Raw genomic sequence first — 26,122 nt, forward strand, 5'->3', positions numbered from 1 at the left:
CAAGTGCACTTTTTGCGGATGGAAAGGCCACACCTTCGATTTCTGTCGAAAACGGAAAGCAGCCACAGAGACCGAATCCAATCGTCTCTTTTCTTCAAAGGGCAATCAAGTTTCACAAAGTAACAAGCAAGAGACAGTGCCTAATTTCCCGTTCTCTCAGGAGGACTGCAAGCAAATCCTTCAGATGTTGAACAAGAACAAATCATCATTTGCCAATCAAGTCAGTAATCTTCCTAGTCATGAAGAACTTTCAGGTAAAGCCTTATCTTTTTCATGTAAAGGAACCAAAAGTATTTGGATCCTGGACAGTGGTGCCACAGATCACATAGTTTGCAGTCTTAGTCTCCTTACACACTCACGAGCTGTTGAAAATCATACAGTTGAACTGCCAAATGGTTCCGTTGCCAAAGTCACTCACATTGGACAAGTTGTTTTCTCTCATAATCTTATCCTTGAAAATGTCATATGTGTGCCGTTCTTTAGGTTGAATTTAATATCTATCAGTAAACTAGCCTATGATTCCTTATATGTCACCATTTTCTTCACCCAATTTTGTGTCATTCAGGACCTTCGCTCGGGGAAGATGATTGGGACAGGAACTGAAAGGGATAGACTATACTACCTCGACCCATCAAAGAAAGGAACATGCAACAATGTTCAAACCGTCTCACCAAAGCTTTGGCACCAACGCCTAGGACACCCATCTCATAAAGTCACTTCGTTATTACCTTTATTTAACAATAAGGCTTGTGATTTGGAAAAATGTTTAATTTGCCCATTGGCCAAACAAACAAGATCACCCTTTCCTTTGAGCTCTATTTCTACCAAATCATGTTTTGAATTATTGCATATTGATATTTGGGGTGGTTATCAAGTTGCTTCTATTTCAGGTGCCAAGTATTTCCTTACCATCGTAGATGACTACACTAGAAGCACTTGGGTTTATTTGATGAAACATAAATCTGACACAAAAGACATTTTAGTCGGATTCATTCAAATGATTGAGACTCAATTCAATACCAGAGTTCAAATCATACGAAGTGACAATGGCCCTGAGTTTAAGCTTGAGCAATTTTATGCTCTCAAAGGCATCATACATCAATCTAGTTGTGTCAACACCCCACAACAAAATGGTGTTGCCGAACGTAAACACCGGCATTTGCTCAACGTTGCTCGGGCTTTGCTCTTTCAAGCTTGTTTGCCAAAACGTTTTTGGGGGGATGCAATCTTAACCTCAGCCTACCTCATCAACAGAACACCCACTCCACTTCTCCAAGGTAAAACACCTTACGAAAAACTGTTTCACAAAGCACCTAACTATTCCCATTTAAAGGTTTTCGGTAGTTTATGTTTTGCTTCTACACACGCCCAAAGGCCCTCTAAATTCGACCCCCGTGCAATCCAATGCATTTTTCTTGGGTATCCTTATGGTCAAAAGGGTTATAAATTGTTTGATATAAAACACAATAAGACTTTTGTTTCTAGGGATGTTGTTTTTTTTGAAGATCATTTTCCATTCCAAAATCATACCACTTCCGCTGCCCCGTCTCCATCAAACATTACACCCTCACCTATCACGTTTGACTTGACCTCTCCCATTGAGTCGCACTCAAGCCTTGCACCCGAAGAAATAAACATCACATCTCCCACACTTGCCGACATCACACCAATCTCATCTCCTTTACCTACTACAACTCCACCACCAGATACCTTATCAACACCTTCACATACCCTACACTCTTCACCACCTCCAACAACTCCATCACCAGACCAACCACCTCCACTCCGTCGTAGCACTCGACCGACCAAAACTTCCACATTTTTGCAGGACTTTCATGTTGAGGTGGCCCTCCCTTCCCGTGTTGCTCCCACATCTTCCACAAGCATGGTCCAGTCATCAGGTACATCTCACCCCATATCTCGTTATTTATCTTATGACCATGTATCCCCCACTCACAAAACATTTCTCACCACCCTCACCATTATCAAAGAACCCACCAGTTTTTCGCAAGCTGTTCAGGATCCAAAATGGCGTGACGCCATGCAAAAAGAGATTGTTGCCCTTCATGACAATCGCACTTGGACTCTTGTGCCCTTACCACCTCACAAACATCCCATCGGTTGCAAATGGATCTATAAGGTGAAGCTTAAACCTGACGGCAGTGTTGAACGCTACAAAGCTCGTCTCGTTGCTAAAGGCTACAGTCAAATTGAGGGGCTTGATTATCGGGAAACTTTTGCTCCAGTTGCCAAGCTCACCACCGTCCGCGTCCTCCTGAGTATTGCCTCCATACGAGGCTGGCATCTTCATCAACTTGATGTGAACAACGCATTTTTGCATGGTGACTTAGACGAGGAGGTTTATATGTCCTTGCCTCCTGGGTTCGGACGAAAGGGGGAGACACGAGTATGCAAATTACACAAATCCATTTATGGTTTAAAACAGGCCTCGAGACAATGGTTTATCAAGCTGTCTAGTGCTCTCAAGACTGCTGGTTTTCATCAATCATGGTCAGATTACTCATTGTTCGTCCGAAACCGTCAAAGCAGTTTTATGGCATTACTTGTGTATGTTGATGACGTGATACTTGCAGGTAACAATTTGAGAGAAATTGAAGAGACTAAACTCTTCCTTTCCCAACATTTTAAACTAAAGGATTTGGGAAAACTCAAATACTTTTTGGGGATAGAAGTTGCAAGATCTAAACAAGGGATTGCCTTGTGCCAACGCAAATATGCGTTGGAGATACTAGAAGATGCTGGGTTCCTTGGTACGAAGCCCTCACGATTACCAATGGAACCAAACCTTTCCCTTACACAAACTGATGGGACGCTCCTACATGATCCTTCTTCATACAGGCGACTTGTAGGGAGGCTGATTTACTTAACCATCACGCGACCTGACCTGACTTATGTGGTTAATATGTTGAGCCAATTCATGGACAAGCCACGACAACCACACCTTGAAGCGGTGCATAAGGTTCTCAGGTACATCAAACAATCTCCTGGACAGGGAATTCTTTTGCCTTCTACAGGTTCACTACAATTACAAGCCTTTTGTGATGCTGATTAGGCTCGGTGTAAAGACACTAGAAGGTCAATAACCGGTTATTGTATCTTCCTTGGACAAGCACCGATATCTTGGAAAACGAAGAAACAAAGCACAATATCTCGTTCTAGTGCAGAGGCAGAATACCGTTCTATGGCTACTACTTGTTGTGAAGTTATATGGCTAAGAAACATTTTGAAGGACTTGCAAGTAAATCATGCACAACCAGTCACAATGTTTTGTGATAATCAAGCTGCCATGCACATTGCTTCGAACCCAGTGTTTCATGAACGAACGAAGCATATAGAGATAGACTGTCACCTAGTACGTGAGAAGATTCAAATGGGAATGGTGCAAACAGCTTACATACGAACCTCGAATCAACCTGCAGACTTGTTCACCAAACCACTAAGCTCGGCACAATTTGAGGTCTTAATTAGCAAGTTGGGTGTCATCGACATTCACACTCCAACTTGAGGGGGAGTGTTAAAATACATGAAATAAACATGTTGGAATAATGATGAAATTAGGCTAGTCAACTTTCTTGTTCAAAGTTAGGCAAGTTAGGTTAGTCAAGCAAGATAGGTAAGTTAGGCAAAATTAGGCTTATGATCTTTTTCTTCCCTATATATATGTTTCATCTTGTAATTGTTTCATCAAGCAAATATACATCAAAATTCAATAATTACCATTGTATTATTTGGGATTAACCAAAATTTGAAGTTCAGGAGTACATGTGCATTAGCACCAGTGTCTAACAGCCAGGTACCATTGGATTGCTTGTTCAAAATGATCGGCGAAGAGGACATGGCTATGAGTCTTTTGGCAGGAATCCTACCTTCATAAGCAGCGTTCATCCTTTGGTAGCAATCAAGGGCAGGATGACCTGGTTTGCCACAGATTTGGCAAATGATACGCTTACCAGGACAAGGAGGTCTCTCACTATTAGCGAGCTGATTGCGCTGGTTGTTATCGTTACGAGGATTGTATCCTCGTTGATTGGACATAGAACCACGATTAAATGGAGATGTACCTCTTCCAGTCCCACGAGAGCGTGAGTAGCAACAAAGGCATTGACAGGTGCAGGTTCAGCCAAGGAAACATTCTGATCTGCCATTCTTTGCTCGGTAGTCAACATAAGTGCCTCAAGGGTGGGATAGGTGATAGGGGTATCCTGAGCTTGAGCAGCACTTACTGTTATTTCAAACTTAGGTCCTAGATTGTTCGACACAATCTACACAAGTTCATCATCATTCACAGGTTGCCCCGCTAGGGCAAGGTTGTCAGCGATCGCACTCATGCGATCTAGGTAATCCGCAACAGAAAGATCACCCTTCATAGTCTGCAACAACTCATTGCGCATGAATAAAATTCTGTTCTAAGAAATGGAGGCAAACATTTGCTCCAAAGCTTCCCAAGTGGCACGTGCAGTCCTCTTGCTTGTCACAGTAAACAAAACAAAAGCAGTCAATGAACCATTTATTCAACTGAGAATCATTTGATCTTGTTGGATCCATGCAGTGTACACAGGATCCACAGTGGTAACACCATGCAAGTTTTTGGGAGGGCATACCAAAGTACCATCCACGTACCCCATCAGATCTCTACTCTTGAGAATTGGGAGAATTTGAGCCAACCACAGTGGGTAGTTGGTTCTGTCAAGTTTGATATTGACAACAGTGGAAAACGGATGGAAGGCAGTGGTGGTAGGTGGGTTGGAGGAGGTGGAATTGGAAGAGTTGACATTGTTTTCAGCCATTGAAGCGTGGAAAAAAAAAAACAAGGATCTAGTCGTTAGACAGTAAGGCTCAATACCATATAAGAACTTTAGCACACTCAGGATTCACTTCAATTGCATACCCAATCTATAATGGGATGCTTGTATTTATAACAACTTCAGGATTACAATATGGGTTTGAAAACCCTGGATACAAGGAGCTTTTTAAAATACAAACAGAAACACAAGATTACATACACAACTTTGCGTACAACAAATATTTGAAATACAAATCCTAAAAACTAGGAGTATCAGAAAGAATAAAAGTTTGATCAGAATCCCAACTCCTCAGATTGCGGTGAGTACAGCTTAACCTTGACTTCGTCTAACATTAGGTACCTCTAGAATCACTATCTCGTTCCCCATTGGTTTTGATTGAGACGTGTCTGCTTTCGCATTGATCACCGGCTTCCAGTCGCCCACGTATTCTCATACAAAGATGTTGGACTACTTTTTTCAGCAAATGTCAAATATCCAAGGAACAAATATCTGATATTTCAAAGTTTTATCCCTATGACTTTGAGAGCAATGGTAGACTTTTCCTGTAACAAAATTGAAAAGTCATTTCCTCACAAGGAAATTACAGATACGCTTCGCATTTCTTTTTCTAAAAAAACATATTAGAATTCCGATGGGGTTTAGAACCGAAACCATTGGTAGTATTTTCGGTTCCACCATGTTCTTCCTAATCTTCTTCATCTTGCTTCTGTCACAGCATCATTGTGCTGAAGTTTATGAAATAACGCCGTCACAACCATTTTCACAGACACAAACCCTTGTCTCCCCCAGCCGCATTTTCGAATTGGGGTTCTTCAGTCCTAATGGTTCGGTTAACAAGTACGTGGGGATATGGCACACGAACATATCTCCGCGTAAAGTTGTATGGGTTGCCAACAGAGAAAATCCTATTGCAGCTTCAGATACCTTGGCTAATTTGACAATTAGCAGCAATGGGAATCTGGAGCTTGTAGATGGGAAGCAGAATTCTCTTTGGTCAACGAATATTTCAGTGCCATCTAATGGTTCAGCTGCAGAGCTTTTGGACAACGGAAATCTTGTCGTAAAAGATGATGATGTCGGAGCTGATCCATTGTGGCAGAGTTTTGATTATCCTAGTGACACAATTCTACCAAATATGGTGCTGGGATTCAATAGTAAATCCGGAAAGCGCAGTTTAATGAAAGCCTGGAAAAGTGAGAGTGATCCATCAGCTGGCTTGTTCTTGGCTGGACTTTCACGGGACGTTCCATCACAAGTGTTCATTTGGATTAATGAATCGAAACCCTACTGGAGAAGTGGGGCATGGGATAAATCCATGTTCATCGGGGTACCGGATATGGATGGTCAATATCTAAGTGGATTCACTCTAAATGCTGATGTGAACCAGGGAACAAAATATTTTTCTTATAGGTTTTTTGACAATACGCTTTCATATTTTGGCATCTCTTCGGACGGAGTACTGAGTCTTAAGCTTTCGGACAATGGCAGCAACTGGTGGCTAAGCTGGGAGGCACTGGTGAATCCATGTGAAATTTATGGAACATGTGGAGTTAATGGTGTCTGCAAAGGTTCTGAATCTCCAAATCCAAATTGCGAGTGTTTGAAAGAGTTCGAAATGGAAACACGACTGGAGGGTGTGTGAGGCACACCGAATTGTTTTGTGATCAGAGTAACACAAGCAGGTCATTTTCTTCAGGAGGCAAAAAAAGAGCTTTGGTCTGGTCCAGTGACCAAACCAAACGAGAATTATCAGTATCTTTTGTTTTCTGTCTCATACTTTACTCATTGCAATTCATAAATTCATTTTTTCAGATGAAGGAAAGCCAGTAAAGCTAATTGCCAGCGTCACTGCTGTTGGTTTTATCAGTATCTTGAGTGCCATAGTATTCGGCGTGCACAAACTGCGCGCTAAAAAACCGGTAAGAGAATAACATAGAGTGATAGCATTATTCAAATTAGTACATAACTTCCATGCATAACTTCACAAGAACATATTTACTGATTGATATCCATTACTCGATAACCTTGTTATGATTGCTATATTTTTTAAACAGGGAACATGAAAGGAAAAACAAAGTTAATGCAGTTGAATCATACAAGTGATCATTCAGGTGACAATCTTCAAGAATACATAAGAAAACATGATCCGTCGGAGCTATTCATCTACGACTTTGACAGCATATTAACTGCTACAAACAATTTCAGCACCACGAACAAACTCGGGGAAGGAGGTTTCGGCCCTGTTTACAAGGTGACTATATACTTGTTTATTCATTTCAATTTCTAAAGGAAATTATAGTGTTTTCAACACCGGCTAGAAGCCTACAACTACAAGTTGCAGACATGAATCGAATGTTTAATTTATATTTGTAGGGTAAGCTACAAGAAGGGAAGGAAACAGCCGTAAAAAGACTATCCAGTAGCTCGGGGCAAGGCATGGAGGAGTTCAAGAATGAGATGCTGTTGATCTCCAAACTCCAACACAAGAATCTTGTTAGGATCATGGGCTGCTGCGTCAAAGACGATGAAAAGTTACTGATTTACGAATTCATGCCGAACAGAAGCTTGGATACTCTTCTATTTGGTTAGTTTTACTGCCACTTTACATGTTTCGATGAAATTTCTCATTGTTACATATTGTTCTTTTGTTACCGTAATTGGCAATCCCTTAGCTCTTTGTAATCCCCCACTACTTATGATTTTGTTACTGTTATTGCTTACATTTTTATGGATTTATTGATTAGATCCTAAGCGCAGAGAAGAGCTTGATTGGGCTACACGCTTCAATATTATCCAGGGAGTTGCTAGAGGGCTTCTTTATCTCCACCACGATTCCCGTTTGAAGGTAATCCATAGAGATTTGAAGGTTAGTAACATTCTCCTGGATGAGAATATGAACCCAAAAATTTCAGATTTTGGATTGGCACGAATCGTTGAAGCGACACAGAGTCTAGCAAATACTCACAAGGTTGTGGGAACACGGTAAGCGTCATTCTTTTCCTATTATTGGCATTTTTCTTAAGACCAGAAACAGAGAAGACATTTTTTTCCAGTTATTAATACAAATGAATTGCTTGTGCAGTGGTTATATGTCTCCAGAGTATGCCATGGGTGGGATATTTTCTGAAAAGTCTGATGTCTATAGCTTTGGCGTCTTGCTATTGGAGATTATCGCCAACAAAAAGAATAATAGCTTCTATTGCAACGAAGAACAGCACGGATTCTTAGCTCATGTAAGCTAAACACTCAAAATCTTCATTTGGATTTGTGTTTTTAAGATGCTAAATATAGCATATTCTAACAATTGTAGGCAACGTTCACAATATGCCTTTTGTCAGGTTTGGCACTTATGGAATGAAGGCAGGGGACTGGACTTGCTAGATGAAGTATTGGTGGATTCATATTCGTCCTTAGAAGTAATGAGATGCATGCACATCGGACTCCTTTGCGTGCAGGACAAGTCTGAAGATAGACCAACCATGCCGGACGTAGTTTTCACACTAAGTAGTGAGACGGATCTTCCACTACCTAAGCAGCCTATATTTTCTTATTTCCGAATCTCTGTCTCTAATCCTCAACCCAAATATGACAATATTTTATCTGCAAATGAAGATGCCATAACCGTGATCGAAGGTCGGTAAGCAATAGAACGTTGTTACATCACAATGCAGTGGATTTTGGCTATTGCACGTGTAAATACAAGTAGGGTTATTGCACGTGTAAAAGTTCTGCAGCTTGTAGACCGCAAATCTGCTATTTAATTAGTACAGTGGTAGACTGAGTTGAAAGATAATCGAAACAATTTAAGGAATTCTTCTTCTGAACCTTATATATTTTTCACTATAAATATGAATGGATCATGCATGTGGAAATCACACTTGCATGGCAATGGCAAGCATGATATGAATCGACAAACAAAGAGATGACACTGCCCGCAATGCAGATTGTTCAACTTGTTTCTGTAAAGATTTTGATCAAGGTGGATGCTTATCTCGGCTAGTAAAATAAAATTGTTAAGATGTAAAATTTGAAACTACCAAAAAAATCGCGAACAAAAGCACTTTAATTATTAGAAAACAACGTTTAAGCAGCAGTACAAACACATTGTAGCACCGGTAATGATCTACTTAATGTATTTTGTCCCGTTCACCATTCATGGATTGGGTACCCCAACAATCATATTTAACCTATATATACATACATATATATATATATATATATATATATATATATATATATATATATGATATTTTCAGTCTGCAGGAGATCCAACTGCTCTCAGTTCGCCACGTGAGCGAGAAACACTTAGTACTCTTTCCTAAGGGACATGACTCACAAAAGGTTACATTAGAAGTACCATGAATTGGTACCAATTTATTTGAAATTAAAAACTTAATTATTGAATTGGCAGGATGACCAAGCCTAGCATGCCATTTTTGGACTGAACACCGTACTCCTACCAAGGCTGAAATTGAAGACCTGAACTGTCCACTTCCGTGTCATGAGGTCCTTAACAAGGAAAAAAATATGAAAATATTAGTAGATAGCAATTGTTGTCTAAGGTAAACCTATGGGCATATATGATGTTTTGAGAGGCAGTGGGACAGTGAAGGACATTATTCAAATCAAATGAACAAGCTTTAGTTTGTAGTTGATTGGAACCAAAATGAGAAATAGTGATGCTAGAATCATTACCTACACCCCCAATAGTTTCATTACTGTTAAAATACATGAAATAAACATGTTGGAATAATGATGAAATTAGGCTAGTCAACTTTCTTGTTCAAAGTTAGGCAAGTTAGGTTAGTCAAGCAAGATAGGTAAGTTAGGCAAAATTAGGCTTATGATCTTTTTCTTCCCTATATATATGTTTCATCTTGTAATTGTTTCATCAAGCAAATATACATCAAAATTCAATATGGTATCAGAGCTGTGATCTGGGAAAAACCACAAAACACAGCTCTAAAGCAGCCACGAGGTCAACCATTCTAGGCATGGCCTCTCATTCAAAATGGGAAAATCCCAACCACCCGCTCTATCTCCACCACTCAGATCAACCTGGTGCAATCCTCGTACCACAACCATTGGTGGAAGACAACTACAACACATGGGTTCAATCCATGAGTATGGCCTTAACGGTCAAGAACAAACTTGGTTTTGTTGATGGAACGATCAACAAACCAAGTGAGGATAATTTTGAGGAGCTACAGCAATGGAATCGCTGCAACAACTTGGTCAAGACATGGCTACTAGGCTCCATGTCAAAGGAGATTTCAGGGAGTGTCATCAACTACAAGGATGCTCGACAAATGTGGACCGATCTGCAGGAGAGGTTCTCACATGTGAATATAGTTCAGCTGTTCCATGTTGAGAACGAGATCCATGATTGTGTCCAAAGCAATATGAGTGTAAGTTCTTACTTCACTAAACTTAAAAGTTTATGGGATGAACGTGATACTTTGTGTTCCATTCCAGCATGCAGTTGTGGAACAAAGAATGAGATGAACTCATATGTTGAAACTCAGAAAACCATGAAGTTCCTTATGGGACTGAACGAATCGTATGCTACGGTTCGAAGCAATACTCTTCTTCTCGAACCACTGCCTACGGTGAACAAGGCATATGCGTTGGTCCTTCGACATGAACGCCAGGCAGAGGTTTCCAATGGGAAAAGCACACAACTAGAAACTGCTGTCTTTGCAGTGAAGAATCTGTCGCGAGAACCTACACCTGAAGACAAGGAGATGCGATGTGGAAAGTGCAATAAAACCAATCACATCACCAAAAATTGTCGTGCACATCTCAAGTGCACTTTTTGCGGATGGAAAGGCCACACCTTCGATTTCTGTCGAAAACGGAAAGCAGCCACAGAGACCGAATCCAATCGTCTCTTTTCTTCAAAGGGCAATCAAGTTTCACAAAGTAACAAGCAAGAGACAGTGCCTAATTTCCCGTTCTCTCAGGAGGACTGCAAGCAAATCCTTCAGATGTTGAACAAGAACAAATCATCATTTGCCAATCAAGTCAGTAATCTTCCTAGTCATGAAGAACTTTCAGGTAAAGCCTTATCTTTTTCATGTAAAGGAACCAAAAGTATTTGGATCCTGGACAGTGGTGCCACAGATCACATAGTTTGCAGTCTTAGTCTCCTTACACACTCACGAGCTGTTGAAAATCATACAGTTGAACTGCCAAATGGTTCCGTTGCCAAAGTCACTCACATTGGACAAGTTGTTTTCTCTCATAATCTTATCCTTGAAAATGTCATATGTGTGCCGTTCTTTAGGTTGAATTTAATATCTATCAGTAAACTAGCCTATGATTCCTTATATGTCACCATTTTCTTCACCCAATTTTGTGTCATTCAGGACCTTCGCTCGGGGAAGATGATTGGGACAGGAACTGAAAGGGATAGACTATACTACCTCGACCCATCAAAGAAAGGAACATGCAACAATGTTCAAACCGTCTCACCAAAGCTTTGGCACCAACGCCTAGGACACCCATCTCATAAAGTCACTTCGTTATTACCTTTATTTAACAATAAGGCTTGTGATTTGGAAAAATGTTTAATTTGCCCATTGGCCAAACAAACAAGATCACCCTTTCCTTTGAGCTCTATTTCTACCAAATCATGTTTTGAATTATTGCATATTGATATTTGGGGTGGTTATCAAGTTGCTTCTATTTCAGGTGCCAAGTATTTCCTTACCATCGTAGATGACTACACTAGAAGCACTTGGGTTTATTTGATGAAACATAAATCTGACACAAAAGACATTTTAGTCGGATTCATTCAAATGATTGAGACTCAATTCAATACCAGAGTTCAAATCATACGAAGTGACAATGGCCCTGAGTTTAAGCTTGAGCAATTTTATGCTCTCAAAGGCATCATACATCAATCTAGTTGTGTCAACACCCCACAACAAAATGGTGTTGCCGAACGTAAACACCGGCATTTGCTCAACGTTGCTCGGGCTTTGCTCTTTCAAGCTTGTTTGCCAAAACGTTTTTGGGGGGATGCAATCTTAACCTCAGCCTACCTCATCAACAGAACACCCACTCCACTTCTCCAAGGTAAAACACCTTACGAAAAACTGTTTCACAAAGCACCTAACTATTCCCATTTAAAGGTTTTCGGTAGTTTATGTTTTGCTTCTACACACGCCCAAAGGCCCTCTAAATTCGACCCCCGTGCAATCCAATGCATTTTTCTTGGGTATCCTTATGGTCAAAAGGGTTATAAATTGTTTGATATAAAACACAATAAGACTTTTGTTTCTAGGGATGTTGTTTTTTTTGAAGATCATTTTCCATTCCAAAATCATACCACTTCCGCTGCCCCGTCTCCATCAAACATTACACCCTCACCTATCACGTTTGACTTGACCTCTCCCATTGAGTCGCACTCAAGCCTTGCACCCGAAGAAATAAACATCACATCTCCCACACTTGCCGACATCACACCAATCTCATCTCCTTTACCTACTACAACTCCACCACCAGATACCTTATCAACACCTTCACATACCCTACACTCTTCACCACCTCCAACAACTCCATCACCAGACCAACCACCTCCACTCCGTCGTAGCACTCGACCGACCAAAACTTCCACATTTTTGCAGGACTTTCATGTTGAGGTGGCCCTCCCTTCCCGTGTTGCTCCCACATCTTCCACAAGCATGGTCCAGTCATCAGGTACATCTCACCCCATATCTCGTTATTTATCTTATGACCATGTATCCCCCACTCACAAAACATTTCTCACCACCCTCACCATTATCAAAGAACCCACCAGTTTTTCGCAAGCTGTTCAGGATCCAAAATGGCGTGACGCCATGCAAAAAGAGATTGTTGCCCTTCATGACAATCGCACTTGGACTCTTGTGCCCTTACCACCTCACAAACATCCCATCGGTTGCAAATGGATCTATAAGGTGAAGCTTAAACCTGACGGCAGTGTTGAACGCTACAAAGCTCGTCTCGTTGCTAAAGGCTACAGTCAAATTGAGGGGCTTGATTATCGGGAAACTTTTGCTCCAGTTGCCAAGCTCACCACCGTCCGCGTCCTCCTGAGTATTGCCTCCATACGAGGCTGGCATCTTCATCAACTTGATGTGAACAACGCATTTTTGCATGGTGACTTAGACGAGGAGGTTTATATGTCCTTGCCTCCTGGGTTCGGACGAAAGGGGGAGACACGAGTATGCAAATTACACAAATCCATTTATGGTTTAAAACAGGCCTCGAGACAATGGTTTATCAAGCTGTCTAGTGCTCTCAAGACTGCTGGTTTTCATCAATCATGGTCAGATTACTCATTGTTCGTCCGAAACCGTCAAAGCAGTTTTATGGCATTACTTGTGTATGTTGATGACGTGATACTTGCAGGTAACAATTTGAGAGAAATTGAAGAGACTAAACTCTTCCTTTCCCAACATTTTAAACTAAAGGATTTGGGAAAACTCAAATACTTTTTGGGGATAGAAGTTGCAAGATCTAAACAAGGGATTGCCTTGTGCCAACGCAAATATGCGTTGGAGATACTAGAAGATGCTGGGTTCCTTGGTACGAAGCCCTCACGATTACCAATGGAACCAAACCTTTCCCTTACACAAACTGATGGGACGCTCCTACATGATCCTTCTTCATACAGGCGACTTGTAGGGAGGCTGATTTACTTAACCATCACGCGACCTGACCTGACTTATGTGGTTAATATGTTGAGCCAATTCATGGACAAGCCACGACAACCACACCTTGAAGCGGTGCATAAGGTTCTCAGGTACATCAAACAATCTCCTGGACAGGGAATTCTTTTGCCTTCTACAGGTTCACTACAATTACAAGCCTTTTGTGATGCTGATTAGGCTCGGTGTAAAGACACTAGAAGGTCAATAACCGGTTATTGTATCTTCCTTGGACAAGCACCGATATCTTGGAAAACGAAGAAACAAAGCACAATATCTCGTTCTAGTGCAGAGGCAGAATACCGTTCTATGGCTACTACTTGTTGTGAAGTTATATGGCTAAGAAACATTTTGAAGGACTTGCAAGTAAATCATGCACAACCAGTCACAATGTTTTGTGATAATCAAGCTGCCATGCACATTGCTTCGAACCCAGTGTTTCATGAACGAACGAAGCATATAGAGATAGACTGTCACCTAGTACGTGAGAAGATTCAAATGGGAATGGTGCAAACAGCTTACATACGAACCTCGAATCAACCTGCAGACTTGTTCACCAAACCACTAAGCTCGGCACAATTTGAGGTCTTAATTAGCAAGTTGGGTGTCATCGACATTCACACTCCAACTTGAGGGGGAGTGTTAAAATACATGAAATAAACATGTTGGAATAATGATGAAATTAGGCTAGTCAACTTTCTTGTTCAAAGTTAGGCAAGTTAGGTTAGTCAAGCAAGATAGGTAAGTTAGGCAAAATTAGGCTTATGATCTTTTTCTTCCCTATATATATGTTTCATCTTGTAATTGTTTCATCAAGCAAATATACATCAAAATTCAATAATTACCATTGTATTATTTGGGATTAACCAAAATTTGAAGTTCAGGAGTACATGTGCATTAGCACCAGTGTCTAACAGCCAGGTACCATTGGATTGCTTGTTCAAAATGATCGGCGAAGAGGACATGGCTATGAGTCTTTTGGCAGGAATCCTACCTTCATAAGCAGCGTTCATCCTTTGGTAGCAATCAAGGGCAGGATGACCTGGTTTGCCACAGATTTGGCAAATGATACGCTTACCAGGACAAGGAGGTCTCTCACTATTAGCGAGCTGATTGCGCTGGTTGTTATCGTTACGAGGATTGTATCCTCGTTGATTGGACATAGAACCACGATTAAATGGAGATGTACCTCTTCCAGTCCCACGAGAGCGTGAGTAGCAACAAAGGCATTGACAGGTGCAGGTTCAGCCAAGGAAACATTCTGATCTGCCATTCTTTGCTCGGTAGTCAACATAAGTGCCTCAAGGGTGGGATAGGTGATAGGGGTATCCTGAGCTTGAGCAGCACTTACTGTTATTTCAAACTTAGGTCCTAGATTGTTCGACACAATCTACACAAGTTCATCATCATTCACAGGTTGCCCCGCTAGGGCAAGGTTGTCAGCGATCGCACTCATGCGATCTAGGTAATCCGCAACAGAAAGATCACCCTTCATAGTCTGCAACAACTCATTGCGCATGAATAAAATTCTGTTCTAAGAAATGGAGGCAAACATTTGCTCCAAAGCTTCCCAAGTGGCACGTGCAGTCCTCTTGCTTGTCACAGTAAACAAAACAAAAGCAGTCAATGAACCATTTATTCAACTGAGAATCATTTGATCTTGTTGGATCCATGCAGTGTACACAGGATCCACAGTGGTAACACCATGCAAGTTTTTGGGAGGGCATACCAAAGTACCATCCACGTACCCCATCAGATCTCTACTCTTGAGAATTGGGAGAATTTGAGCCAACCACAGTGGGTAGTTGGTTCTGTCAAGTTTGATATTGACAACAGTGGAAAATGGATGGAAGGCAGTGGTGGTAGGTGGGTTGGAGGAGGTGGAATTGGAAGAGTTGACATTGTTTTCAGCCATTGAAGCGTGGAAAAAAAAAAACAAGGATCTAGTCGTTAGACAGTAAGGCTCAATACCATATAAGAACTTTAGCACACTCAGGATTCACTTCAATTGCATACCCAATCTATAATGGGATGCTTGTATTTATAACAACTTCAGGATTACAATATGGGTTTGAAAACCCTGGATACAAGGAGCTTTTTAAAATACAAACAGAAACACAAGATTACATACACAACTTTGCGTACAACAAATATTTGAAATACAAATCCTAAAAACTAGGAGTATCAGAAAGAATAAAAGTTTGATCAGAATCCCAACTCCTCAGATTGCGGTGAGTACAGCTTAACCTTGACTTCGTCTAACATTAGGTACCTCTAGAATCACTATCTCGTTCCCCATTGGTTTTGATTGAGACGTGTCTGCTTTCGCATTGATCACCGGCTTCCAGTCGCCCACGTATTCTCATACAAAGATGTTGGACTACTTTTTTCAGCAAATGTCAAATATCCAAGGAACAAATATCTGATATTTCAAAGTTTTATCCCTATGACTTTGAGAGCAATGGTAGACTTTTCCTTGTAACAAAATTGAAAAGTCATTTCCTCACAAGGAAATTACAGATACGCTTCGCATTTCTTTTTCTAAAAAAACATATTAGAATTCCGATGGGGTTTAGAACCGAAACCATTGGTAGTATTTTCGGTTCCACCATGTTCTTCCTAATCTTCTTCATCTTGCTTCTGTCACAGCATCATTGTGCTGAAGTTTATGAAATAACGCCGTCACAACCATTTTCACAGACACAAACCCTTGTCTCCCCCAGCCGCATTTTCGAATTGGGGTTCTTCAGTCCTAATGGTTCGGTTAACAAGTACGTGGGGATATGGCACACGAACATATCTCCGCGTAAAGTTGTATGGGTTGCCAACAGAGAAAATCCTATTGCAGCTTCAGATACCTTGGCTAATTTGACAATTAGCAGCAATGGGAATCTGGAGCTTGTAGATGGGAAGCAGAATTCTCTTTGGTCAACGAATATTTCAGTGCCATCTAATGGTTCAGCTGCAGAGCTTTTGGACAACGGAAATCTTGTCGTAAAAGATGATGATGTCGGAGCTGATCCATTGTGGCAGAGTTTTGATTATCCTAGTGACACAATTCTACCAAATATGGTGCTGGGATTCAATAGTAAATCCGGAAAGCGCAGTTTAATGAAAGCCTGGAAAAGTGAGAGTGATCCATCAGCTGGCTTGTTCTTGGCTGGACTTTCACGGGACGTTCCATCACAAGTGTTCATTTGGATTAATGAATCGAAACCCTACTGGAGAAGTGGGGCATGGGATAAATCCATGTTCATCGGGGTACCGGATATGGATGGTCAATATCTAAGTGGATTCACTCTAAATGCTGATGTGAACCAGGGAACAAAATATTTTTCTTATAGGTTTTTTGACAATACGCTTTCATATTTTGGCATCTCTTCGGACGGAGTACTGAGTCTTAAGCTTTCGGACAATGGCAGCAACTGGTGGCTAAGCTGGGAGGCACTGGTGAATCCATGTGAAATTTATGGAACATGTGGAGTTAATGGTGTCTGCAAAGGTTCTGAATCTCCAAATCCAAATTGCGAGTGTTTGAAAGAGTTCGAAATGGAAACACGACTGGAGGGTGTGTGAGGCACACCGAATTGTTTTGTGATCAGAGTAACACAAGCAGGTCATTTTCTTCAGGAGGCAAAAAAAGAGCTTTGGTCTGGTCCAGTGACCAAACCAAACGAGAATTATCAGTATCTTTTGTTTTCTGTCTCATACTTTACTCATTGCAATTCATAAATTCATTTTTTCAGATGAAGGAAAGCCAGTAAAGCTAATTGCCAGCGTCACTGCTGTTGGTTTTATCAGTATCTTGAGTGCCATAGTATTCGGCGTGCACAAACTGCGCGCTAAAAAACCGGTAAGAGAATAACATAGAGTGATAGCATTATTCAAATTAGTACATAACTTCCATGCATAACTTCACAAGAACATATTTACTGATTGATATCCATTACTCGATAACCTTGTTATGATTGCTATATTTTTTAAACAGGGAACATGAAAGGAAAAACAAAGTTAATGCAGTTGAATCATACAAGTGATCATTCAGGTGACAATCTTCAAGAATACATAAGAAAACATGATCCGTCGGAGCTATTCATCTACGACTTTGACAGCATATTAACTGCTACAAACAATTTCAGCACCACGAACAAACTCGGGGAAGGAGGTTTCGGCCCTGTTTACAAGGTGACTATATACTTGTTTATTCATTTCAATTTCTAAAGGAAATTATAGTGTTTTCAACACCGGCTAGAAGCCTACAACTACAAGTTGCAGACATGAATCGAATGTTTAATTTATATTTGTAGGGTAAGCTACAAGAAGGGAAGGAAACAGCCGTAAAAAGACTATCCAGTAGCTCGGGGCAAGGCATGGAGGAGTTCAAGAATGAGATGCTGTTGATCTCCAAACTCCAACACAAGAATCTTGTTAGGATCATGGGCTGCTGCGTCAAAGACGATGAAAAGTTACTGATTTATGAATTCATGCCGAACAAAAGCTTGGATACTCTTCTATTTGGTTAGTTTCACTGCCACTTTTCATGTTTCGATGAAATTTCTCATTGTTACATATTGTTCTTTTGTTACCGTAATTGGCAATCCCTTAGCTCTTTGTAATCCCCCACTAATTATGATTTTGTTACTGTTATTGCTTACATTTTTATGGATTTATTGATTAGATCCTAAGTGCAGAGAAGAGCTTGATTGGGCTACACGCTTCAATATTATCCAGGGAGTTGCTAGAGGATTTCTTTACCTCCACCACGATTCCTGTTTGAAGGTAATCCATAGAGATTTGAAGGTTAGAAACATTCTCCTAGATGAGAATATGTGACACGCCCCAACCTGATATACCCAAATACTAGGATGGGCATGTGTTGGCCGACACGTGAGAGTGTCGAAGCCATTTTAAACATGCAAACAATAAGATAAATAATTAGAAAGAAACATGTCGACGCGGAACATGTTCAGAGCATACAACTAATCAAGGAATACATGAAAGAATTACAATAAAATATATGAATAAAGGAGTGGTTCTACACTGGAAAGACTCGAAGATACCTACGTAAAGATGCCCTAACGCCGGGATCATGTGCCTCGAACCTAAATCCTGAAGGGGGCGCAAAACAGAAAAGGTGAGTGGACCAAAGTTTATAATAATACTAATAATACGAAAACCATTTTAATTTAGAACATAATAACCCCCCGTTTTGAAAACACATATAGTACTACATAATTGGTTCTCTGAAAACCCTAGCATGCTGTGCAATCATTTGGAGAACATATATATGTACCACGATACTCCAAGATGGTAGTAAAACCACACAAAGGTAAATCTATAAAACCTCCGCCCGAAGGCAAAATCCATAACTCTCAATTGTACCATACTTTCTAGGGGTATCATAGTCGTCCAAAGGTAGTACATGTCCATCACCCGAAGGTGAAGCTGTACGACTCTGGGTTATGCCAGTGAACAAACATGGTAGGCCCTATCACCCGAAGGTAAAGCTGTACGACTCCGGGTTACGCCGGAGAAGAAACTCTATAACATCTCACATCGACACTAGCCGTGGCTCGTGAAGTTGTCCGACACTACTTTCGGCAGTGAAGTTGGAGGTATAACATATATCTCACTCCTCCTCATCACCGTGTCCTATGGCCATAGACATCTAATTCTTGTGTTGTGTGGATGTGTTGTATCATAACCCACTAGATATATATCTATATCCAAAACATAACTCAAATCGCATGCCAAATTGTAAAGATTCAAAAGTTCCAAAACCCCATAAAATAATACCTCCTCACAAATCCACTGAAAATCATACGTATCAATCAATAGTTTATAACCCTTAATATAATGTAAACCGAATATATCCAAAATATTCCAAATATCAAAGATTTGCAATTTCATCAAACATATTTTAAAACATATGCAACTCTGAAATAAAATATACATGCAACCCTAAGGTTTATAAAACCATGCAAGTTATGAAGGGGTCCACTCACAAGTCTTCCTTTGCCCGGGAGCCGCTCAACTAGCGAGGGAGGTGCCACTTCCCACAGATGTACCTAGATATAAAATGTAAAAATTGAGACTGATTCCATCTTGGGGTCATCGGGAACAACCAAAAAGGTCGTTGGATTCCTAGCCTGAAATCAGAGAAGAAGATAAGGGTTAAAACCCTGAAATTCTCACTCAATTTCGACATGCAGTGTACCTTAATTGTACCTGAGATCAGAAGAAGTTGAGTCCAACTAAATCGACAACGATTCCTTTCGAATTTCGCCTTGAGTTCACCAGAAAACTAGAAAAGCAAAGACAGAGATTAAATTCTGTAAATCCTTCAATTTCTCAGCTCGAAATTTTCCCCACATCACTCATTAACCTTGGATTAAACACTAAATGAGGCAGATGTTTCACCTGAACCGACGGGGAAGACTCGAAGCTCACGGTTCAGTGAGTTCGAAACTCTGCCATGCGCAGATGATCCATGCAGAGCCACTGCTGAGATCCTCAGGCAACCCTTTATCTATTTCTGGTGATTTTGTGTTGAACCAAGCTGTAAGAGATGGCGGTTGTGAGTGGTGATGCTCGGGAAATTAGAGAGAGTGAGGTTGAGTTACAGAGAGCTTCAACGGGAGAGATGAGAGGGAGAGAGTTATGGGTCACGTGTGAGAGAAAACAAGGAATAAAAGAATGTGTGGGCCGGGTTTTTGGGCTGGTGATAACACAGCCCAATTGTTTGGGCCTAAATAACAAAACCCACCCGATGGCAAACCTGTAAAAAGGTCGTACCCAGTGCACAAGGCTCCCGCTTTACGCAGGGTCTGGGAGAGGTGAATGTCGGCTAGCCTTACCCCCATTTATGGAGAGGCTGCTCCCAAGTCTCGAACCCGAGACCTACCGCTCATGGGCGAAGGCACTTGCCATCGCACCAAGTGCGACCTCTTTACCCGATGGCAAACCTGTAATTTACATAAAAAATTGGAACGGGTTATTATAATAAAAAGGTCGTACCCAGTGCACAAGGCTCCCGCTTTAAGCAGGGTCTGGGAGAGGTGAATGTCGGCTAGCCTTACCCCCATTTATGGAGAGGCTGCTCCCAAGTCTCGAACCCGAGACCTACCGCTCATGGGCGAAGGCACTTGTCATCGCACCAAGTGCGACCTCTGAACGGGTTATTATAATATGAATAAAAAAATTTCAGATTTTGGATTGGCACGAATCGTTGAAGTGACAGAGTATAGCAAATACGCACAAGGTCGTGGAAACACGGTAAGTGTCATTCTGTTCCTATTATTAGCATTTTTCTTAAGACCAAAAATAGAGAAGACATTTTTTTCCAATTATTAATACAAATGAATTGCTGGTGCAGTATGTCTCCAAAGTATGCCATGGGTGCGATATTTTCTGAAAAATCTGATGTCTATAGTTTTGACGTCTTGCTATTGGAGATTATCGCCAACAAAAAGAATACTAGCTTCTATTGCAACGAGGAACAGCATGGATTCTTAGCTCATGTAAGCTAATCACTCAAAATCTTCATTTGGATTTGTGTTTTTAAGATGCTAAATATAGCAGATTCTAACAATTGTAGGCAACATTCACGATATGACTTTTGCCGGGTTCGGCACTTATGGAATGAAGGCAGGGGACTGGACTTGCTAGATGAAGTACTGTTGGATTCATATTCGTCCTCAGAAGCAATGAGATGCATACACATCGGACTCCTTTGCGTGCAGGACAACTGGACAAGTCTGAAGATAGGCCAACCATGCCGGACGTAGTTTTCACTAAGTAGCTTTCGATCAAAGGAACACTTGAGCCTTATTGCATTTGTAAGTACACACATGATGTTTCAAATGCGAAGTGCACGCTATTACGTCTCTAATTCGTAGCTGCAACATTGGAACGGTACTTTGGAATGTTTTCAGTCACCCACATATTCTCATACTATTGTATATGCAAAGATAAGAGGACTACGTTTTCAGTCAAATGTCAAACATCTACAACGAACTATATCTGATGTTTCAAAGTTTTCTGCCTATGAGAGCAATGGTAGACTTTTCCTCATAATAAAATCGAAAAGTCATTTTCTCCCAACGAAATTTAAAGATACTCTTCACCTTTCTTTTTCTAGAAAACGTATTAGAATTCAATGGGGATTCGAACAAAACCATTGCTAGTATTTTCGATTCCACCATGTTCGTCCTAATTTTGTTCAGCTTGCTTCTGTCACAGCATCATTGTGCTGACGTTTATGAAATAACTCCATCACAACCATTTTCACAGACACAAAGCCTTGTCTCCCCGAGCCACCTTTTCGAATTGGGGTTCTTCAGTCCTAATGATTCGGTTAACAAGTACGTGGGGATATGGCACACGAACATATCTCCACGGAAAGTTGTATGGGTTGCCAACAGAGAAAATCCTCTTGCAGCTTCAGATACCTTGGCTAATTTGACAATTAGCAGCAATGGGACTCTGGAGCTTGTAGATGGGAAGCAGAATTCTCTTTGGTCAACGAATATTTCGGTGCCATCTAATGGTTCAGCTGCAGAGCTTTTGGACAGCGGAAATCTTGTCGTAAAAGATAATGATATCGGTGCTGATCCATTGTGGCAGAGTTTTGATTATCCTAGTGACACACTTCTACCAAGTATGGTGCTGGGATTCAATAGTAAATCCGGAAAGCGCAATTTAATGAAAGCCTGGAAAAGTGAAAGTGATCCATCAGCTGGCTTGTTCTTGGTTGGACTTTCATGGGACGTTCCATCACAAGTGTTCATTTGGATTAATGAATCGAAACCCTACTGGAGAAGTGGGGCATGGGATAAATCAAGGTTCATCGGGGTACCGGATATGGATAATCAATATCTAAGTGGATTCGCTCTACATGATGATGTGAACCCGGGAACAAAATATTTTTCTTATAGGTTTTTTGACAATACGCTTTCATATTTTGGCATCTCTTCGGACGGAGTACTGAGTCTTAAGCTTTCGGACCATGGCAGCAACTGGGGCCTTAACTGGGAGGCACCGGTGAATCCATGTGACATTTATGGAACATGTGGAGTTTATGGTGTCTGCAAAGGTTCTGAATCTCCAAATCCAAATTGCGAGTGTTTGAAAGGGTTTGTCCCAAAATCAAATAAGGAATGGAGCAACGGAAACAGGACTGGAGGGTGTGTGAGGACTACCGAATTGTTTTGTGATCAGAGTAACACAAGCAGGTCATTTGCTTCAGGAGGAAAAGAAGATGGGTTTCGGAAGATGGTGGGATTAAAGCTACCAGATTTTCATGAGCTTATCGAAAATCTGGAGGCTGACGAGTGCAAGATAAGATGCCTAAATAATTGTTCTTGTCAGGCTTATGCGCAAGTTAATAATATAGGGTGTTTGGTCTGGTCCAGTGACCTTATTGATATACAAGAGTTTGCCTCTGGCGGGATGGATCTTAATATTCGCCTAGCAAACGGAGAATTAGGTAAACAAATGAGAATTATTTCCGGCAGAATTATAATTAGAAGTTTCTTATATTTTCTGTCTCGTACTTTATTCATTGCAATTTATAAATTCATTTTTTTTTTCAGACAAAGGAAAACCAGTAAAGCTAATTGCCAGCGTCACTGCTGTTGGTTTTATCAGTATCTTGAGTGCCATAGCGTTCGGCGTTCAGAGACTGCGCCGTACAAAAACAGGTAAGAGAATAACATAGAGTTATAGCAGCTGATGCATTATTCAAATTATGCATAACTTCACAAGAACATATTTCCTGATTGATATCCATTACTTGATAACCTTGTTGTGATGAAGTTGTTGTGATTGTTATATTTTCGAAACAGGGAACATGAAAGAAAAAACAAAGTTAATGCAGTCGAATCATAGAAGTGATAATTCAAGGGACAATCTTCAAGAATACATAAGAAAACATGATCCATCGGAGCTATTCATCTACGATTTTGACAGCATATTAAATGCCACAAACAATTTCAGCACCGTGAACAAACTCGGGGAAGGAGGTTTCGGCCCTGTTTACAATGTGACTATTTATTTATTTATTTCAATTCCAAAAGGAAAATATGGTGTTTTCAACACCGGCTAGAAGCCTAAAACTACAAGACGCAGACATAAATCGAATGTTTAATATGTAGGGTAAGCTACAAGAAGGAAAGGAAATAGCAGTAAAACGACTATCTAGTAGCTCGGGGCAAGGCATAGAGGAGTTCAAGAATGAGATGCTGTTGATCTCCAAACTCCAACACAAGAATCTTGTTAGGATCATGGGCTGCTGCGTCAAAGACGATGAAAAGTTACTGATATATGAGTTCATGCCGAACAGAAGCTTGGATACTCTTCTATTCGGTTAGTTTCACTGCCACTTTTTATGTTTGGATGAAATTTCTCTTTGTTACATGTTGTTCTTTTGTTACCATAATTGGCAATTCTTTAGCTCTTTGTAATCCCCCACTACTTATGATTTTGTTACTATTATTGGTTGCACTTTTTATGGATATTTTTATTAGATCCAAAGCGCAGAGCAGAGCTTGATTGGGCTAGACGCTTCAATATTATTCAGGGAGTTGCTAGAGGGCTTCTTTATCTCCACCACGATTCCCGTTTGAAGGTAATCCATAGAGATTTGAAGGTTAGTAACATTCTCTTGGATGAGAATATGAACCCAAAAATTTCAGATTTTGGATTGGCACGAATCGTTGAAGCGACAAAGAGTCTAGCAAATACTCACAAGGTTGTGGGAACATTGTAAGCGCATTATTTTCCTATTATTGGCACTTTTATTAAGACCAGAAACAAAGAAGACATTTTTTTCAGTTATTAATACAAATGAATTGTTTGTGCAGTGGCTATATGTCTCCCGAGTACGCCATGGGTGGGATATTTTCTGAAAAATCTGATGTCTATAGCTTTGGTGTCTTGCTATTGGAGATTATCGCCGGCAAAAAGAATACTAGCTTCTATTACAACGAAGAACAGCACGGATTTTTAGCTTATGTAAGCTAATCACTCAAAATCTTCATGTGGATTTGTGTTTTTTAAGATGCTAAATATAGCAGATTCTAACAATTGTAGGCAACATTCATACTATGAATTTTTGTCAGGTTTGGCACTTATGGAATGAAGGCAGGGGACTGGATTTGCTGGATGAAGTGTTGGCGGATTCATATTCGTCATCAGAAGTAACGAGATGCATGCATATCGGACTTCTTTGCGTACACGACAAGTCTGAAGATAGGCCAACCATGCCGGACGTAGTTTTCACACTAAATAGTGAGACGGATCTTCCACTACCTAAGCAGCCTATATTTTCTAATTTCCGAAACGCAGTCTATGATCCTCAACTTCAATATGACAATATTTTCTCTGCCAATGAAGATACCATAACCGTGATCGAAGGTCGGTAAGCAATAGTACGTTGTTACATCACAATGCAATGGATTTTGGTGATTGAACGTGTAAAGACAAGTAAGGTTACTGAACGTGTAAAATTTCTGCATCTTGTAGACCGCAAATCTGCTATTTAATTAGTACAGTGGTAGACTGAGTTGAAAGATGATCCAAACATTTTAAGGAATTCTTCTTCTGAACCTTATATATTTTCCACTATAAATACGAATGGATCATGCATGTGGAAATCACACTGGCATGGCTACGGCAAGCATGATATGAATCGACAAACAAAGAGATGACACTGCCCGCAATGCAGATTGCCTTTGACTTGTTTCTGTAACAATTTTGATCAAGGCGGATGCTTATCTCGGCTAGTAAAATAAAATTGTCAAGATGTAAAATTTGAAACTACCAAAAAAAATCTCGAACAAAAGCACTTTAATTCTTGTCAAATATCAAATATCTAAGGAACAAATATCTGACATTTCAAAGTTTTCTCCCTATGAGTTTGAGAGCAATGGTAGACTTTTCCTTGTAACAAAATTGAAAAGTCATTTCCTCACAAGGAAATTTACAGATACGCTTCGCATTTCTTTTTCTAAAAAACATATTAGAATTCAGATGGGGTTTAGAACCGAAACCATTGGTAGTACTTCCGGTTCCACCATGTTCTTCCTAATCTTCTTCAGCTTGCTTCTGTCACAGCATCTGTTACACCTCACCCCTACTTATATGTATAATTCCATATTTTTCCCCAAAAGTTAATGGATTTATCAATTTAGTCCCTAGTTCTTTACCCAATCAGGATCTAAAAGTGGGATTTTTCTTCACCCTCAAACTGCCACGTGGCAGCACTCCCCACTTTTCTCTTTCTTTCCCCCACCCTTCACTCTCACTTTCAGCTCTCTTTCTCTGCACTCCCCCTCCCTCTCTCGACAGGTTTGGCCCAAGAAATTTGCCCCCTTTCAGGTATCGGCTTCGGTGACATACAGGTCAAAATTTTCATATAGTACAGTAAAAGAGCTTTTGAAAACACATAGGAGGAGGAAGTCATTCGGAAGTTGTTCTCACAATTAAAATAAAAAAGTTGTATAGCTCATTACCAATTAATAAATAAATAACCGAATAACCAAAATTTTGCCTTCTTTAATTTATTTGAAATTAATTTCGTCTCCATCTTTTTTCAAATCT

At 40.5% G+C, this 26,122-nt stretch overlaps 4 protein-coding genes and 1 long non-coding RNA gene across 8 annotated transcripts; 4 read left to right on the forward strand and 1 right to left on the reverse strand.

Annotated features, from left to right (window-relative positions):
* Positions 1-5,432: 5,432 nt before the first annotated feature.
* On the forward strand, positions 5,433-8,655 carry LOC114825189 (G-type lectin S-receptor-like serine/threonine-protein kinase SD1-29). The gene is made up of 8 exons (XM_070821975.1): positions 5,433-6,462; positions 6,523-6,547; positions 6,639-6,692; positions 6,881-7,077; positions 7,200-7,410; positions 7,571-7,808; positions 7,909-8,059; positions 8,165-8,655. The coding sequence occupies exons 1-8, from the start codon at positions 5,458-5,460 to the stop codon at positions 8,465-8,467; spliced, it is 2,184 nt and encodes a 727-aa protein (XP_070678076.1). The 5' UTR covers positions 5,433-5,457; the 3' UTR covers positions 8,468-8,655.
* A 1,165-nt stretch (positions 8,656-9,820) lies between these two features.
* LOC139196288 (uncharacterized) lies at positions 9,821-10,331 on the forward strand. Its single transcript, XM_070821977.1, has 2 exons — positions 9,821-10,234; positions 10,302-10,331. Exons 1-2 carry the CDS (start codon positions 9,821-9,823, stop codon positions 10,329-10,331), a joined length of 444 nt encoding a protein of 147 aa, XP_070678078.1.
* A 5,757-nt stretch (positions 10,332-16,088) lies between these two features.
* On the forward strand, positions 16,089-17,649 carry LOC114825190 (G-type lectin S-receptor-like serine/threonine-protein kinase SD1-29). Its single transcript, XM_070822861.1, has 3 exons — positions 16,089-17,138; positions 17,269-17,375; positions 17,511-17,649. Exon 1 carries the CDS (start codon positions 16,133-16,135, stop codon positions 17,096-17,098), a length of 966 nt encoding a protein of 321 aa, XP_070678962.1. The 5' UTR covers positions 16,089-16,132; the 3' UTR covers positions 17,099-17,138; positions 17,269-17,375; positions 17,511-17,649.
* On the reverse strand, positions 17,469-20,195 carry LOC114825035 (uncharacterized). Of its 2 annotated transcripts, XR_011581660.1 has the most exons (5): positions 19,943-20,195; positions 19,751-19,826; positions 19,528-19,671; positions 18,583-18,631; positions 17,469-18,291 (listed from the first exon to the last, which is right to left on the reverse strand). It is a non-coding gene; the product is annotated as an uncharacterized lncRNA (long non-coding RNA). The 2 variants fall into 2 exon arrangements; XR_003773759.2 differs by having other exon boundaries at positions 17,469-18,631.
* A 563-nt stretch (positions 20,196-20,758) lies between these two features.
* Positions 20,759-25,115, forward strand: LOC114825025 (G-type lectin S-receptor-like serine/threonine-protein kinase At1g61550). Of its 3 annotated transcripts, XM_070822860.1 has the most exons (9): positions 20,759-20,797; positions 20,955-21,042; positions 21,120-23,009; positions 23,116-23,223; positions 23,368-23,564; positions 23,677-23,887; positions 24,049-24,286; positions 24,385-24,535; positions 24,643-25,115. In XM_070822860.1, the coding sequence occupies exons 3-9, from the start codon at positions 21,725-21,727 to the stop codon at positions 24,943-24,945; spliced, it is 2,493 nt and encodes an 830-aa protein (XP_070678961.1). In that variant the 5' UTR covers positions 20,759-20,797; positions 20,955-21,042; positions 21,120-21,724; the 3' UTR covers positions 24,946-25,115. The 3 variants fall into 3 exon arrangements, 2 of the variants coding, with proteins under 2 accessions (XP_070678961.1, XP_070678960.1); XR_011581654.1 differs by lacking the exon at positions 20,759-20,797 and having other exon boundaries at positions 20,901-21,042; positions 24,049-24,272; positions 24,643-24,783; XM_070822859.1 differs by lacking the exon at positions 20,759-20,797 and having other exon boundaries at positions 20,903-21,042.
* The last annotated feature ends 1,007 nt before the right edge of the window (positions 25,116-26,122 follow it).

Source organism: Malus domestica, chromosome 05 (genome assembly GCF_042453785.1).
Source record: "Malus domestica chromosome 05, GDT2T_hap1".
Classification (NCBI taxonomy): domain Eukaryota; kingdom Viridiplantae; phylum Streptophyta; class Magnoliopsida; order Rosales; family Rosaceae; genus Malus; species Malus domestica.

What these genes read in the sequence shown, in the direction of transcription:
- LOC114825025 (XM_070822860.1), top strand. Translation starts at nt 21,725, where the DNA reads ATGTTCGTCCTAATTTTGTTCAGCTTGCTTCTGTCACAGCATCATTGT. An exon ending in CCTAGCAAACGGAGAATTAG is followed by an intron (nt 23,010 to 23,115) that starts GTAAACAAATGA and finishes TTTTTTTTTCAG; the next exon opens with ACAAAGGAAAACCAGTAAAG. An exon ending in AGCACGGATTTTTAGCTTAT is followed by an intron (nt 24,536 to 24,642) that starts GTAAGCTAATCA and finishes AATTTTTGTCAG; the next exon opens with GTTTGGCACTTATGGAATGA.
- LOC139196288 (XM_070821977.1), top strand. Translation starts at nt 9,821, where the DNA reads ATGGCCTCTCATTCAAAATGGGAAAATCCCAACCACCCGCTCTATCTC. An exon ending in GTGTCCAAAGCAATATGAGT is followed by an intron (nt 10,235 to 10,301) that starts GTAAGTTCTTAC and finishes GTTCCATTCCAG; the next exon opens with CATGCAGTTGTGGAACAAAG.
- LOC114825190 (XM_070822861.1), top strand. Translation starts at nt 16,133, where the DNA reads ATGTTCTTCCTAATCTTCTTCATCTTGCTTCTGTCACAGCATCATTGT.
- LOC114825189 (XM_070821975.1), top strand. Translation starts at nt 5,458, where the DNA reads ATGGGGTTTAGAACCGAAACCATTGGTAGTATTTTCGGTTCCACCATG. An exon ending in GTTTCGGCCCTGTTTACAAG is followed by an intron (nt 7,078 to 7,199) that starts GTGACTATATAC and finishes TTATATTTGTAG; the next exon opens with GGTAAGCTACAAGAAGGGAA. An exon ending in CACAAGGTTGTGGGAACACG is followed by an intron (nt 7,809 to 7,908) that starts GTAAGCGTCATT and finishes TTGCTTGTGCAG; the next exon opens with TGGTTATATGTCTCCAGAGT.